Source organism: Diabrotica undecimpunctata, chromosome 3, assembly GCF_040954645.1.
Source record: "Diabrotica undecimpunctata isolate CICGRU chromosome 3, icDiaUnde3, whole genome shotgun sequence".
Taxonomy (NCBI): Eukaryota; Metazoa; Arthropoda; class Insecta; order Coleoptera; family Chrysomelidae; genus Diabrotica; species Diabrotica undecimpunctata.
In genome coordinates this window covers 23,714,383-23,731,443 of record NC_092805.1, presented here as the reverse complement: position 1 = coordinate 23,731,443, position 17,061 = coordinate 23,714,383, and the positions used below count along the sequence as shown (strand labels likewise).

The 17,061-nt window shown below is 34.5% G+C and overlaps 1 protein-coding gene across 1 annotated transcript; it reads right to left on the bottom strand.

Annotated features, from left to right (window-relative positions):
- Positions 1–731: 731 nt before the first annotated feature.
- LOC140435522 (uncharacterized) lies at positions 732–13,089 on the bottom strand. Its single transcript, XM_072524261.1, has 3 exons — positions 12,857–13,089; positions 5,424–6,252; positions 732–1,416 (listed from the first exon to the last, which is right to left on the bottom strand). Exons 2-3 carry the CDS (start codon positions 6,226–6,228, stop codon positions 1,235–1,237), a joined length of 987 nt encoding a protein of 328 aa, XP_072380362.1. The 5' UTR covers positions 6,229–6,252; positions 12,857–13,089; the 3' UTR covers positions 732–1,234.
- Positions 13,090–17,061: the final 3,972 nt, after the last annotated feature.

Sequence of the window (17,061 nt, the reverse complement as noted above, 5' to 3'; positions counted from 1 at the left end):
TAATCAGAGATATAGAACAAAATCGGAAAAACAACCAAGACAATTTTTAAAAGAGTTTCAGAAATCAAAGCCGCATGAAATAAAAGGACAATGAAAACGGCGATGTAAGTTATACGACTGGGACAAAGAGAAACGACTAGGTAAGATTAAAAACAGTCAAGGATATCACAACAAGAATGATCAAACTTAACTGAAGCTTCATAGGAGACTAGATTAAAAGAAAAAAGTCACAGTAGAATATAAGTTACCTTACAAAGAAAGACCAAGGCCTAACGACCAACAGAAAGACCACAGATGAGATGAGTAGATGACATCAAAAAAATAGCCGTAACAAATTGGAAGTATATTGTTCAGGATATAGATATATAGACGGAGTTGCCTACTCTGTCCAAAAATGGACGATAGAAAGCCAAGAAGAAGAACAGTACAGAAGACAACAATGGTACAAACCAATATCAGAAGCTTAATTGAAATAAAAAGCAAATTAACATTCAGATCAAAAATAAGGCTTATAAACAGCATTATACTGCCTATCTTGACATATCTACGCATGCTAACCGGACTACAAGACAAATAGAAGGAAGATCCAAGCTGCCTACAATGTAGCACTACGAGAAGCAGCGAATAGCATCATAAGGTACGATGTCTTCCACAGATGGAAACATAGAAGACCCAAACAGCAACTGTTTGGCAACGATTAAGAAGAGATAGCATGTCGGTAGCATTGCAATGCTCTAGTAATTCCCAACTTCAGCGGTTCCACGTTACAAACTATTAAAAAAATAATAAAAAACACAAAAAAAAACTAACAAATAAATGGCAGTGCCAAAAAAAATATATTTACTTACAAAACATTAAAAAACCTGGCCAAAGGGGCCCATTTTCCCATTCAAGTCGTAAGACTCTGGAGCTTGGTTAGCTGAAAGGCTCTGGAAGAGTTACAAAAGCTCGATACTCGGACACCTAAAGACAACATGAAAAATAAGACCACGGGACTAAAGCGCCTCATAATTTTCCTGGACTTCACGTAGGGAAGACGTCAAGTGGGAGTCTCGTTTCTAAGGCTCTCACGTGACAAGCAATATTAGGCTAGTAGCCTAAGTGAGTAGGGTTATGGAGAGGTGTCTAAAGAGTATTAGGGCTCAGATGATTCGTCCTTGATCTACTTGACCCCAATCGATTGTATGTCCAACTATTCCTACGAGTATCCAAGTCTCATTGAGGTTGGAAATTACTATTTTCTGTGTCTGAAAAGATTAAAATTATACAAAGAGTTAAGAGAGACATATTTCGTCGTGTTTCGCTGAAGTAGCCTAGTAGCATCAAACATTCTTACAGGAGTGCATTCGTAAACTACTGTGTCCGTTGAGAAATACTCCTTTACGTTCTCCAGAGCTAAGCATATGCAGGATGTGCCTAAAAATAACGTTAATATAATTAAGAAGAACAGTAAACTATAGCGAAATAAAAAATAAACCAGAATAAAGTTAATAATGTAAAAAAATGTAAATTGCGTGATATCTAAATCCGGTACAGTTTACTACAGCATTAAATCCCATTTAAGCACGTAATTCCATAGTAGTATTATTAGAACGTGCAATTTTAATTTTGAGATACAGAAAGGCATTTAAAATTATCTTATATACTAAAATGCTAAGCCCTTTTCTTGTCCACCACTTTACTCAAAAACCATATTAGATAATTAAAATATTTTTTCGGAATATTATTAGTATTACGTATGAGATTGTCAAGATATACTTTTGGTACAAAAATTCACTTCCGGTTTTGAGATGACCGGAAGTTAAAATTTACTTTAAGTTTTAGACCCCACAATGTATATATGGATCGAAAGGTCTCGTCGAGACGAATCTAAATATGTACTTCCGGTTGCGATCCGACACCGGAAGTGACCCGAAACGCGCATCAAACGTCAAGATCCGGCAAATCTGACACCGGATTCGTGATCAGCATGCAAAATTAACTGCTAAATGATATCCATGTCGACATTTGATGAACTAAAAATTGCATTCCGGTTTTGAGGTCGACTTAATCACTTTTTTTTTACTTGTATTATTATTGATGAATGTTATGTATATTCTTGCTTATATTGTTTGTATTGATCTCTTAATTTTTCTCGCAAAATAAAAATTTCATTTAAAAAACTCGATGTCGAGTTGGTCCGCTAGTATATATTATTTTCAGAATCAAATTACATGTAAATGTCTTTTTGACTGTCAACTTTATTTGCCACTGGGATGATATGACTTAAAATAAGTTAATAAAATACATTAATATTTACTGTAGGTTTATTTTGAACATTATGAAAAACTTTGAAACACTTATCAGAGTGCAGGGGTGTCCACACTTCTTACATAAGTAACAAGTACGATTTTCACATAGCTTGCATCCTCGATATTTAGAGCTATCCTTCTCCATGTTATGATTTACTCATTGACTGCCTACTCATTCGCCTATCCTCCACTCATTGATGGCCTGCTTTCAAACGATTTCAAAATATAAGTTGCACACTCCCCTCGAAATTGTAACGTGACATGAAGTGACCAAGTCGCCAATACAATAGCCAAACCTGAGCACAGAAAGCATCTACTGCCCATGAAAAATAAGGTCACCACTACTTTTTTCACCTTATTCGAGTACGATAAGTTGAGACGAATTGGTCAAAAAGGTCTACTCCTCCAATATTACTTTTGTAACTGACAATTGTTCCAGGAACATCTTTTTCTCTGCTCGATTGTATTGTTTAGACGACTTCATGAGTCAAAATTTGTTATAATTGGTGAGCATAGTTACCACATTGTTGTCGTTCCAACGAACCCAATAACATTTCTCCTGTAGATGAAACTTAAATGGTACCTAGAGATTTTTTTTTTAAATCTTTCTGATTTGGTATATTCATTGCAGAACTAAATCTGTTTTTACTAAGAGTTCCAGTACCACCCAGGCCTCTTCTTGTTAGTTCCTGCAATAATGCAACCGATGTGAACAAATTATCCAAATAAATTTTTATATCTTTTTGTAGCTAAAGGTAATCAGTAAATCCGATTACAACTTTTAAGAAGCATCAAATATTTTGGTAGAAGAGTCACAGTATGGTTCAATATAATGAATGTATCCAGACGGATCAGCGGCAACCCATAATTTAAATCCAAAGCGTATTGGTTTTCTTTTATGAATCGTTTGTTATTGTGTCTGCCGTAGTATGGAATAATGCTTTCATCAATACTTATATACGTTCTTATCAAATACTAGGTGTAATCTGCTTAAAAACCGAGTTTAGGAAGTCAAATAATGGTCAAACTCTGTACAGAAAATCTGTATTATTATTATTATTTTTTAATATAAGCTAAATGCAGATACCTCAATATTTCATCAAAACTTGCGGCGAATTGCAACGGACACTAATAGCCACTTAACGTCTGGCTCTCGTGCTCTCGTGCGTAACGTCTGGATGATATCTTGATCATGGCATTACTCCTTCAAAACATTTGTTTTTAAGTTTTGAAATTGTGGCTTTAAGAAATAAGCAATAGAGGCATCAAATGAGGATTTTAAATTTTGATGCAAGAAATCTCTTGCCCATTTCGGTGCACTTACTATTGGAATGTTTGATTTTTTGATTCTTTTCGTAACAATTTCGTTTGAAGTTTTACGTTTACGCTTGGCGATTCCTACATCCCGTTGAAATCGAGATGTGCTTGCTAAATTAGACTCAGATTTCCTATTGACAATTGAATTGTCTATAGTTTGTTCAAAATTAAGATCATTCCCATTAGAGGAATCAGGGGAAAAACAATCATAGTCCACTTTTGGTCCAAATTGAGATGACGAAATTCTCATGATGAATACATATTACTTTCGGATGGTACGGAGTAATAGGGAAAAACATTTACATTTATTACAAATGATAAATGAAACGGTGTACTGGGGAAGAACCATCATAGTCCGCGCGCTGCGAGTGAATAACCGTCAGGGTCCGAAGGACCCCCCCTCTGTCTCAACAGGTGGGTCGGGCAGCATTTCTGTGATTCTCTTTCTTAGTTTAGCGACCTCATTTGTGTGTTCTAGTTATCCAGTTGATTTTATTTAAACAATAGTAAAGTAGTGAGTATATTCTGATTAAAATGGAAAGTAGTGGTAGCGATTGTAGTGATGTAAATGTGGGGACTGCAGTTAAAAAAAAAAAAAGAAAAACAGGTCGTGTTCGTGACGTTATGCAACTTCCGAGAGCCACCACCCATAAATTAGGGCCAGGTTGCAAGTGCAACCGTTTTCTTTGTTTTGGAAACGTCAATGAAGTCGAAAGGCGACGCATTTTGACTCAGTTTAATGAACTTGCTGACTACGACGATCAGAATCGGTATTTAGGTAGTCTGATAACCGTTCTCTCAGTTATGCGTTGAAGAATTTAACGCATAACTGTATAACTGCAACGAATAACTGATGGAGAATTTCGTGATGTGCAAGTATGTTTCAAAGTATTCTTATCCATTCATGGGATGTCTGCTTTCCGAGTGCAAAGAATTCGAGCATCACTGCTCCATTCACCATTCACGCTCCCACTTCGTCGCAAGTCGGAAGTCGGACCTTCAAGTCGTCCTTCTAGATGTTCCGACTTGTACTACTAGTTGTCCAACTAATCCAGCCAGCCCACTCACGGTCCGATTTTAGATCCAACTACGGAAGTCGGACTAAAAATCGGAACGTGAATGGCATGTTTTTTTATTTTCGTCTAGTTCCGTCTTATAGTTTTTTTAATACTATATTGTTCTTGTCTTTTATAAACAAATAACACAAAAGAAGTCTTTTAATATGTCATTATGAATAATTTTATCACAGAATGCATACAAATCCCATTTAATTTTAACAATAATTCAAATTCAACTTTCCAAATACGCCTTGTGCGAACACGACTTCTTTGCACTATGGGAAGATCGTATTTTGTCATCTATAGTGTCATGCTTACAATAATTCATCCACCGCATCTCTAGGATAGTACACGCGCGACAACGGCACAAATAATAACCTTCACTTATTAGGCGCTAAGCATCTTTAAGTATCAATATACGCATAAGAATTCTTAGATGTTACCACATCATGCGTAATAATAAATACCGACTTTTAAAGTTGATTCTACAAGGCAAGAATGAGGGTAAGAGAGGCCCTGGACGTATATCCTGGCTAGCCAATCTTAGGAAGTGGACTGGTCTAACGTCCACCGATCTATTTCGAGCTGCTGTGAATAAAATAAGATGGGCCAATGTGGTCGCCAACATCTTTAGAAGCATCTTGTGTCTTCTGTCAGAGCCTAAAATAACTTCCTCTACACATAGTTTTTGATCTTATATAAGGCTAAGTTAATGTACGAAGTAGGTTTTTAAAGAATAAGAAATAATGTAACTCACCTGCAATATATTTGGCCCCAACTCCTTGTATTAGTCCACAAAATTTAATATAAGCCAAATCCCAGTTTCTTAGTTCAATTTTTATACATTTTTCGAGGGATTTGGGATCCCCTTCAAAATAAAAGGCGGGGACGTATTTTATTCCATCTACCACCACATAAATAACATAAGTGCCACTGATCAAGACAAAACCAGCTCGAACTGAACCTTCTGGAACATTCGTGTAGATCATTTTTAAACACCATTTTATATATTGACTGAATTGCTTTGCGTGGTCCTGTTTGATTAAAATGCCAGGTGGTTTGGGAATGAGAAGTCCTTTAGCGTACTTTTGGTCACAATGGAACGCGTTAATGTTATTAAAATTTTCAATTTCAGCTTTTGTTGCAAAGGTTGTCATACCAACAACATGTTGCACACACCAGAATATTTCATTTCTGTATAACGCCGGACAATTTCCAAATATCACTTTTTCTATTATTAGAAGAGAAAAATAATGTCCATCTGGTCGCATGATATACGGTAAATAAAAGTCTTCTATCAATGCCCACCCAAATCTTCCTTTTATCGATTCAAAATCTATTTGTCTTTCTATATTATCTGGTGTAGTAACCTTTGGTTCTGAAATTGGTTTAGATTGGTCTCTTTTGTTCTGGAATTGACAAGAAAGTACAATCGTAGTTGCTGATTTAACTTCTAAATTAATCATTTCTTTATTTACTTTACTGTCTTCCTTTTCTTCCTTCTTTCTAATGTTTGGATTCTTTATGTCCCCGGATTCGTATTTTTTCCTTATAGGCTCCATTGGAAAAAAAATTAATCTGGACACCTAAAATTTTAAAAATTATAACCATAGTCTATAGGGTAAAACACCCAAACGTTGGCACTCGACTATCGATCAGCACACTAATTTTTAAACTATATTAATAAAGACAAGAAGTCAAATTATCTGAAAAAATTATACATATTTCAAATCTGGCAACATTTCCCTTGGTAGTAAACGACTGCTCGTGCTTGTTGAAATCAGTGTGGCTTGTGTTTTATATGAATGTTGTGGTGACTGTACCAAACAAGGTAAGATTTTAAGTTTTTCGTAAGGATAGTGCAATGTCAAACTGCTTTGTAAATCAGGTTAATTTTTTTAATATACAACACTAATTTTTACATACATTGTCGGACCGTATTGGTTTGATTTTAGCATAATTTTATCTTAATAAAATGTCGATTCGCGCCAGTTTAGAGGGTGCCAACATTTGGAATGCACAATTTAAGATAATCTAATTATTGGCATAGGTGCCGATATATAGAATTGGAGTTACGTTTGTTATTCCTAATATTGGCACACGGCACTTAACGGTAAACTTTAATTACCGCCTCTTTTGAATTCGAGATTGATAATAATTCTGCGTGAAAAAAATAATAAATCATTGACTTCATCATCATTCATCATCCAGCCTCAAGAGTCCACTGCTGAACATAGGCCTCTTCCTCATGTTTCCAACCCCGTCTATCTTGCGCCGCTCTCATCCAGTTTTTATTGAGTCTTCTTAAATCGTCAGTCCATCTTGTAGGTGGTCGACCGACGCTTCTCTTGTCTTCCCTTGGCCTCCATTCCAATAACCTCTTTGTCCATCGCCCATCTGTCATTCTGGCTATGTGTCCTGCCCATCTCCATTTTAGTCTGGCTATCTTCTCGATGATGTCAGTCACTCCGGTTCTTCTCCTGATGTCTTCGTTGGTTATTCTGTCTCGCAGAGTTATTCCTAACATGGACCGCTTCATTCTTTTCTGCGTGACTCTCAGTTTGGTAGCTGCTGCTTTTGTTAAGGTAAGTGTTTCTGCTCCGTACGTCAAGACTGGGAGGACGCACTGATCAAATACCTTTCTCTTTAGGCTTGTGGGCAGCTCACTTTTAAAAGTTTCTCTCAGTTTTCCAAATGCTGCCGACCCAAGGCCGATTCTTCTCTTCAGTTCATGAGTCTGGTTATCCCTGCCAATCATAATTTCATGTCCCAGGTATTTATATCTATCTACGAGTTCTATTTCTTTTCCACCAATACTGATGTTCTGGTTGGGTACCAAATTGGTCATGATTTTTGTTTTTGAGATATTTATATTTAAACCTACACTTTCTGTAGCCACAACGAGTTCCTGTACCATCTCTCTTGCCATACCTAGATCTTCAGCTATTATAAGTATATCATCGGCGAAACGTAAGTTGTTTAGATATTCTCCATCTATTTTTATTCCCTTTGTTATCCAATCCAAATTCTTAAAACCATGTTCTAGCACCGTATTAAAAAGTTTAGGTGACATTGGGTCTCCTTGTCTAACCCCCCGTTCTATTTTTATGCGATTACTGTTAGTATGTAATCTGATACTGGTTGTTGCCTGCAGGTATAGTAGACCTAACCAGGACAGCTGTAGTGTTGTGACAGACATTAACAACAAGTTTCTCAGGGTTAAGGTTTTTCTTGTAATTTACAACTTTGTATATGCATATACCAAGGTTAGTACTTATTACAGTTTTTGTATCAGCTATAAAAGTTAGGTAAATAGTTATTAATTAATTAAATTAGATTCATTGATAGGGAAGGGGTTCATGATTTTTGTATAGCAGGTTTTAAAAGGGAAGGGAAGAAATTTATGTATCAGGTTTTTAAAAAATTATATATATATCTTTCCGAGTCTGTTGGCCATACTCATCACACTTGATCACTTTAGATATCTCCCAGCATCTAAGTGTAAGCATAACACTTACACATAGATCTGGTGTTTAGCTGCTTCGACACATATTAGTCGTATATTTGTTAGGTAAGGTAGTTTCTTTTGTATAACCGTCACGGTTTTTTTAGTATTTATATTCCCTACCTTACCTATCTAGGATTTAACTTTCGTAACTAACCTTAGTGTTAAGATTTCGCTTCTCCCATGGACTTAGATTATATATTTACTAATACACCTTTTTGTTTGTCCCAGTAGTGGGGATCTTTCATTTTGTCGTGGCTTTTTGGTCCTCGCATACCGTAGCCCCACTACTGTAATTATATTTTCTATATATATATATATATATATATATATATATATATATATATATAGGTGAGTTTTGTTAGTTGTTAATATTATAAATATATTTGTTACAAGTAGTTTTGCTTTTATTTCAGTTCCTGCTTACAGTTATAATATAGCAGAACAAGGTCAATAGTGTCTTTTCGGTTTTTAAACATTATTACAGGGTATTAAATCAATAGTACTTTATTCCTTGTTGTTCATAACTTCATTTATTTTTTTCGTTAATTTCCTTCAGAAATTAGCTGGCGCCCATTTCAGTATTTTCCTAGGCATCTCCGTATATTCTCTTATCTTACCCCTTTTATAGTTCCAGGTTTTTCGGTGCATTATTATATTGTATTCTTTTGGTTAAAAGATCTCTTTTCCCCTTATCTCAAAGCCAAATTCTAGTGTAGTGAGGCTAGCCCGAATTCGTGCTTGAGGTTTTGTGTCTCTGTGTTCTTTTGAGCTAAGCCATTCTTTTTATTATAACTTCTTTGCTAGTTCTTCTCTAATTTATTATCTCCTTCTCCATATACCACCCTCTAAATTTTAGTTAGGTTTCAATTGGCATCATTGACTAGTCAAAAAATATTTTTTTTCTTTTACTATTCTAGATGCCAAAAGTAAAGCAACATGCAAAATATACAAAATCATACACCGAAGAATTGCTTCAGAAAGCATTAACTGATGTGAGGAATGGTCAACAGAAAAAGACAGTCGCTATGTAGTATGGCATTCCAAGGCAAACACTTCAATATCGTTTGGGTCCTAAATTTTCAAAACCAGAACTTGAAAGAAATACGTATCTAACAAGAGATGAAGAAAACAAACTGGTTGAATGGATTTTAGATAACCATAAAAAAGGCTTCCCACGAAGAAAGGTAGATATTCAAGCCTCTGTAAAAAGCTTTTTAGATGTAGATAATAGAACCACTCCATTTAAAAACAACATTCTAGGTGAACACTGGTATAAACTATTTTTAAAGAGGAATCCAATACTCACGGAATGGACACCTGAAGGAGTAACTGCGGCTTCAGCAAATATGTCTGAGGAAAATATACGAGGTTGGTTTTCCGAAATAGAAAGCTATCTTAAAGAAAAAATCCTCTTTTCTGTTTTGAATGTCCCAAGCAGAATATACAACGGCGATGAAACGTGTTTCCAGTTTTGTCCCAAAATGTATACGAGGCTGAAAAAAGAGAAACGAAAAAAATCTGACAGTACTATTTACGTTTTCGGCCAAAGGCGATACCACTCCACTTTTATTAATTTATCCAAACAAGCGACTGTCAAAAGCAGTTGTTAGTAGTGTTTCAGACACATGGGGAATCGGATTAAGCGATAACGGCTGTATGAAAACAGAAATTTTTATAGATTATACAAAATATATTTCATCCATATTTAATTAAGAAAAATGTTGAATTTCCTGTCATTCTCTTTGTGGACGGCCATGCAGCTCATCTTAGCTATCAACTTAGTACTCTTTGTACAAAGCTTGGCATTGTTCTTATAGCTCTTTACCCTAACTCTACCAGGATATTACAGCCTGCAGATGTCTCGAACTTTAGACCACTTAAGGCAATGTGAAAAAAATCGCTGTTAGATTGACGTCGTAAAAATACACTTTGTAAATTTTCCAAATAACATTTTGCACAAATCCTCAGAGAAGCTGTATATTCTTTAAAGCCTGAAGTTGCCTCTAGCGGATATAAAACTTGTGGATTATATCCGTGGAATCTAAATTTAAAAATAACCGGTTTCAATGTTGCAAACACTGAGAGGCGTAAGACTGATAATAATAGAGCTGTAACTTATCAAAAGTTTACTGAAATAGTTGGAATAAATAAGTCATTCGAACTTCATGATTTTGGCAGCTTATTCACTGGATGCAATGAAAGGTGTAAAATTTTTTATTATTACAAAAATTGAAAACCTATTTTAAATCTGAAATGGAATCTGACACAGATAATCATACAATAGAGATACAAATAGAAGATCTAAATGATAGCGTGGTACATTACAACGATTATTTTTTAACGATGATATAGAAGATATACCTATTGTTTTATGCACATAAACAACCCGCTGATGACGGCAGTATTAGTACAAAAAAATTGTCGTACTGCAAAATACAATTCTGACAGAGGCTTCTCCTTCGTCAGGTATATGCAAGCCTAAATTAACCCACTTACCTGATACATCGCTAAATTCTCAGCAAAAATTTGAATTTTAAGAAGACGGATCCATAGAAGTTGATGACAGTATGTAAAACAAAACAATTCGATGAGGACACAAGAAGAAGGGACCAATAAAAAGAATAATAAAAACAAAAACAACAATCAAATATCCTCATTAATTAGTAAATTTTTGATCTATCCGAAAACCCCATAAAAAACGGGTAAATGCCAAACTGAGAAAACTTCATTCGTGCTTACGTCAAAGGTTTATAAAAGGCAATTGGAACAAAAGGAAAAAATTAAAGAAAAAAAAAGAGAAGAAGAAAGCAGAGAATAAACAAAGAAGATTAGAGAAGCAACAGATAAAGAAGGATAAAGAGGCATTTCAAAAGAAGAAACCCCTAAAAACCCTAAAAAATAAGGCAAATAGTAAAGAAGTTCACAGCCATGTCTGTCACACCCCAAAAAAGGTTCGGTCTCAATGCCAAATCTGGTTTCAGTCCTTCTAGAAGCTGTGGTACTAGCAATAATAACCATGACTTACAAAATTCAACAGACCTAAATTTTCGCAGATCGCAAGTATCAGACGCTGTTCATCCAAATTTAAAAACTAAAGTCTCCCATATAAAAAATCACGAAAGTCCAGAACGGCCGTCACCACAATCTTTACCAGAAAATAATACGATTGTTCTGCGAGGACTATGTTTTATTTGTACGCAGAATATTTACAGGTCAAACATAGGAATAACAGGTCAGAACTGCATTAGGGCTTACATATCATGTCAGCTGCTTAACTAAATACAAATTATATAAAGAGTATTGGTAGCACATGCTTTTCTAAGAAAAATCCTAAGAATACTTGAATGTAAACACAATATAAGATTTCTTTTAAAGTTGGAAATACTCTTAACCACTTCTTGACAAATATTAAAGATACAATACACTTTATGAACCGTAGTGGACTTTACAGACTGACTTGTTCTGATTGCGATGCCTTCTACATTGGCAGGACTTATAGGTCACTCTCAACTTTATCTGCAAAAATACTCTAAAAGAGGTAATACATCAGCTTTTTCTCATCACCTTAAAGTTAACAATCACCATCTTAACATCACTGACGGTGTCAAATTAATTCACAACATCCAAGATAGGAACACTTTACACTTGGATTTGTATGAGGACCTTGAGATATCTAGACTAGAGACTTGAGGACTAGCCCTAATTGTATCAACTGCCAAACTTTCCTAAATCGACCATTTACTCCCATACACCGACAACTATATCAAAATTTACTCTTAATCAAAATCATTATTCTAATAATTGTTTTTAAATTTCCTTTTTTCTCTTTTTTGCTACTGTTTTCCCTCATTTCCAACCACGGCGGTGGCATCTAACAATTTTACTACTTCCTTATTCATATTCCATATTCTATTTTACAATAAATTTAATTTTCTAAACTCACAGATGGTTACACACTAGGTTCTCTTACCGTCATTAGGCAACCACCAATACCCAATTAATTTTACCTTTAATTGTATTGGATTTCAGCTTAGTATTTTCTTATATATTACTTTTTTATATTATTTCTTACACCATTATGTTTATAGTATAACATCACCATAAGGTGATGATCTGAGCTAGATCGAAAACGTTATGCATCTGTAAATTTTGGACGACACTTTTAACAAGTTTTAATTAAATGTTTGTATACCTATATACAAATTTTAAAGTTTTTTACTTCTGTATAAGCTTTTTAACTATGGTATTACAGTCAACTACTGGGATTTTCCCATTAATTTTCTAAAAATATGTTATTAAACTAAAATAATATCCACTTTTTTATAGCTTTTTAATGTAATGTATTAAATAGTTCGAAATTAATAACCTAACTTAACTTCCAGTAAAATATTTTAAATGCTATGATTTGATTTGCTATTGTAAATACATCTGTCAAATATATTTGAATTTATTTGACATACATGTCAATAAATATAACTAATAGGTATCCATTAGTTTAATCACAGAATTCTGAAGTTTAATGTAAAAAATTCCTAAATATGTGCCTAACATATTTGGTGATTTATTATAATACTATACCAATTAGTGTAAAATAATTTAAATACATTAGGATTTTTTTAGTAATAAGTATATAAATAAAAAATGTAATGCACCAATTTCTTTCAATATTAAAAAATACTTACAGAACAGCTGCTACTTTTTTTATAAACGTTGGAATCCGACTACAATCACTATGCAACAAAATGGACGCTGCTGGTAATCTTGCAATAAATTGCTTAAATGCAATAGTAAGATTAATAAGTATATTCCTTTTGATGCAACTTTCTAAATGTGAATAAACTTTAATTCAAAGTTGTTTACACTATTTAATTCCCGACTTACGAAACCTTACCCCAGACTGACAAAATTATTTAATGCGTACGTCAAACTATAGAAAAAACGCCTACTATAAGTTATGAACTGTTACCGAAAAACAATCTCCTAGTCACGTGATCACAGATGTCTTAGGCTAAAATTATTATTTTATGTTTTACTGTATTAAATACATAACCTCAAACGTCTGTATACGAAAACATAACTTACTGATAAAATCAAGTCAACGTATCTATTCCCAATATAACAATAAATGAATCAATTTTATATTTGGAATATTATGAATGTTATCTTCTTCTTCTTAAAGTTCCATCTCCTATCGGAGGTTGGATATCATAACGGCTATGGTCACTTTGTTATGAATGTTATATAATTTGATTATTCTGTCTGTTTGTTGGTAATGAAAACCGCAGCGCCGGCATTACATCATATCTCCGTTGTTATTGGTTCGATTGGAGCGTGTGATGCGTTAAATGAAAGGGGAGGGGATCACTATTATAATAAAGATAGAAAAATCTAACAAGGCGACTACTAAAAGGACACTGAATCTTATTTTCGTTATTAATGAACGTATAGTGACATACGAAATATCACATAACAGTATGGATGGTAATGGACATACTACAAGGTAAATTTGCTTTATTGACCTGAAGAAGGCCTTTGGCTGAGCACAAAATAAAAAACTCATCGAATTTTGACATGCCATATAGCAAATAAAACGTAATGATGTAATGAATATATTAAGATAGAAAAACAAAACAACGCAACTACGAAAAGGGCACTACACAGTATCTTCATTATTATTGAACGTGTAGCGAAATATGAGATATCATAGGCCACTATGGATAAAAATAGATTTACTATAAGACAAATTTGGATTTATTGACTTAAAGAAGGCCTCTTACTGAGTAGAAAATAAACAACTGACCGAATTGTAACATGTGACATAGCAAATGGAAGGGAAGGAAATAAAGAATATATTAAGATAGAAGAATTAATCAGTGGAGAAATGATGACGACTATTAAACCGAAGTCTGTTTGTTACTAAGATACAAACACGATATTATAGCTTATTTGTAGTAGGTATACCATTTTGTGCCTCTTAAAACGTTTTATTTCAAATCAAAAATGAAGTAATTGACATTTGCGGTGAAATTATTCAACAAAATATCATTGGTGATATAAAGGAAGCTTAATTTTTTACGATTGTCGCTGATGAGACAACTGAAGTTACGTGTATGAAGCAAGTTTCGCTGTGCTTGCGTTATGTTGATTTAAAAGATTTTTAACAGCATAAAGTAAAGATGTTCTTTAGAGTATATTCCAACTTTTGACGCGACATGATCTAAGCTTTTCCCTCTCTGTCTCTAATGACGCTACAGGCAAGTTGGGCCCAATATATATTTAGCATCGGTTCTCACTTTGTTTATCCACCTCGATTTTGGTGTTCCTACTGGTCGACATCCCACCACAGTTCCACTAGGCGTTCTACTAGCTGTTCTATTCTTATCAATTCATATAAGGTGACCTTCCCAGCGCAATCTTTGTATTCTTGCATAATTTACTATAAGGAGTTATTGTAGTATTGATATATCTCGTTGCTGAACCTTCTCCACATACCGTCATCACCGATGGGTCCTAATATCCTTCCTGATACCTGTCTTTCAGAACTAATGTTTATCGTTTTTTCTGTCATGATATTTGTTTCTACGCCAAATGCTGCTAGGAATCGGTGTTGCAAATCTCATAATTGAATGTTCTGAAAAAGCATGGACTTAAATGTTCTCATATGGTTGGTCAAGGTTACGATGGGGCTATAGCTGTGAGTCAATATTTGCACGGTTTTCAAGCGTGTATTCGTCAAGAATGTCCTCTTGTTCTTTATGTACATTGTAATGCTCACTCTCTCAATCTTGCTCTTGCTGACTTATGTTCACAAGCAGATGTGCGAAATTGCCTAGGGATAATGCAGTCTGTTGGTTCCTCATTTAGCTACAAGGATAATGTTATTAATGCTCTACAACTATTAAAGACCGGAGTGATATAGACTGTTGGCTTAGAAAACTGAAACAGGAATACACCGAATGTTAATTTACAAAAAACCGAGTACCTACTTAGCTGCAGGAAAAAAACTAGAAAGCCTACAAATTGAAATAAAAATTTTAAAATCAACTTCAATCTTCAAATATTTGGAAGTCCAAATAACATTAAAAGCACGGAGTAACAAAGAAATACATTTCAGGATTGCCAGCCACTAGACAGTTACATGGACTATTGTGTAATAATAAAATGACAAAAGAAAAAATAAGAATTTTTAGAACAATAATAGTAATATTGGGTCGTAAGGCGCCCAATTCTAGGAAATAAATCAAAGAAATGAGTCAAACATTAAGGCCATAGAAATGGACTATTGGCTCCTATGTTGCAGGCTCACTACACTTAATAGGGTAAGGAACGAAGATATTAGGAGAGAAAAAATTATGCGTATCGTGAAAACTAGAAAGATGACATACTTGGGCGTGTGATGCGCAATGAGAAGTATCAACTAATTTAACTAATTTTACAAGGCAAGATAGAAGGCAAAAGATCTCAAGGGCGCAGAAGGACATCGTGGTTGAAGAACATCAGACTGTGGGCAGGAATGACTACCATACATCTATTTATAGCAGCTGTCAACAAAGTTGTATGGATCAACGTGATTACCAACATCCACAGAGAATAGGCACCAAAAGAAGAAGAATCAACCAATCCAATCTGAGCCAACTTTGACGTCATTTTATGTCAACTACCTACGGTGATAGACAAAGACGTCAGCCTAAATTCTGGTAATTTTTGTTAAGATATTCAGTCAGGTCCTCTTTAAATAAGGGACCAGGATTCTTATAAATGTATGAAGGATAGCGACTATATTCCTTCAGGTAATAAAAGTGTTAATTTAGATACCAGTGAAGGGAACTCTACAGCAGCCAATGAAAAAACAAATTCAAATAAAAATAGTCAAGTAGGACCAAAAAGAAGCCTATGGAACACCTTAATACAATCTGTGTAAAAAAGAAATGTTAAAAAAAGCAAACGAGTTAAAGGAAAACAGTACAAAAGTACCAATGGTAGAATGTAAGCTTCTAAAATTCCAAAAACGGTTGCTTGCTCTAAATGTCGATTTAAGTGCCAGAATAACTTTTCTGAAGAGTACCGGAAGTGGCTATTTGCAGAAAGATTTTATGTTATTGAATGTGATTTCTAATGACGTAAAGAGTCGCAATAACAAAATGCGATCCAACGCAAAATTTTTTCCCAAGTATGGGAAAGAATTTTTTTTTAAAGTTTTTTATTTTCAATATGCCTATAATTAATACTTTTAAAGAGCAGAATAAAAGCTGCGAATATAGTGGAGTAGACAGAAGGGACCCTAAGATTAGGGAATAAGAGCAAAAAAACACATTGAAAGTTAATTATAACGAATTCTTACATATGAAAAAGCTTGCACAATTTACTATTGTTTATAAGAAAGAATATCAAAAAGGCCAAACGGTCAACTGGTTAAAGGTAAAGTGTTTTAAGTATGAGAAACAGTAGACGATATTCTACAGTACAAGTATAATTTTCACGATGAATATAAAAATATTAACGTTAGTTTCGTTCATAGTGCTTCTAACAGAAAAGGCAAAGAGGATAATGATGAAAACTTGGTTATTCCTTAATTACATTCTAAACAGCTTTTAATTTCGGATGCAACGAAAAAAGATTTGATAAAGCTCTGTGAAAAAAAAAACATAGTTCCGCAAGCGCTCCATACCTGTTTCAAAAATCTGCTAAGTTCTTCTTCTGTTCGAGACTAAAACAGGCCATTCACGTTCCGATTTTTAGTCCGACTAGTGGTCCAACTTCCGCAGTTGGATCTGAAATCAGACCGTGAGTGGGCTGGTTGGATTAGTTGGACAACTAGTGGTACGAGTCGGAACATCTAGAGGGACGACTTGAAGGTCCAACTTTCGACTGGCGACGAAGTGGGAGC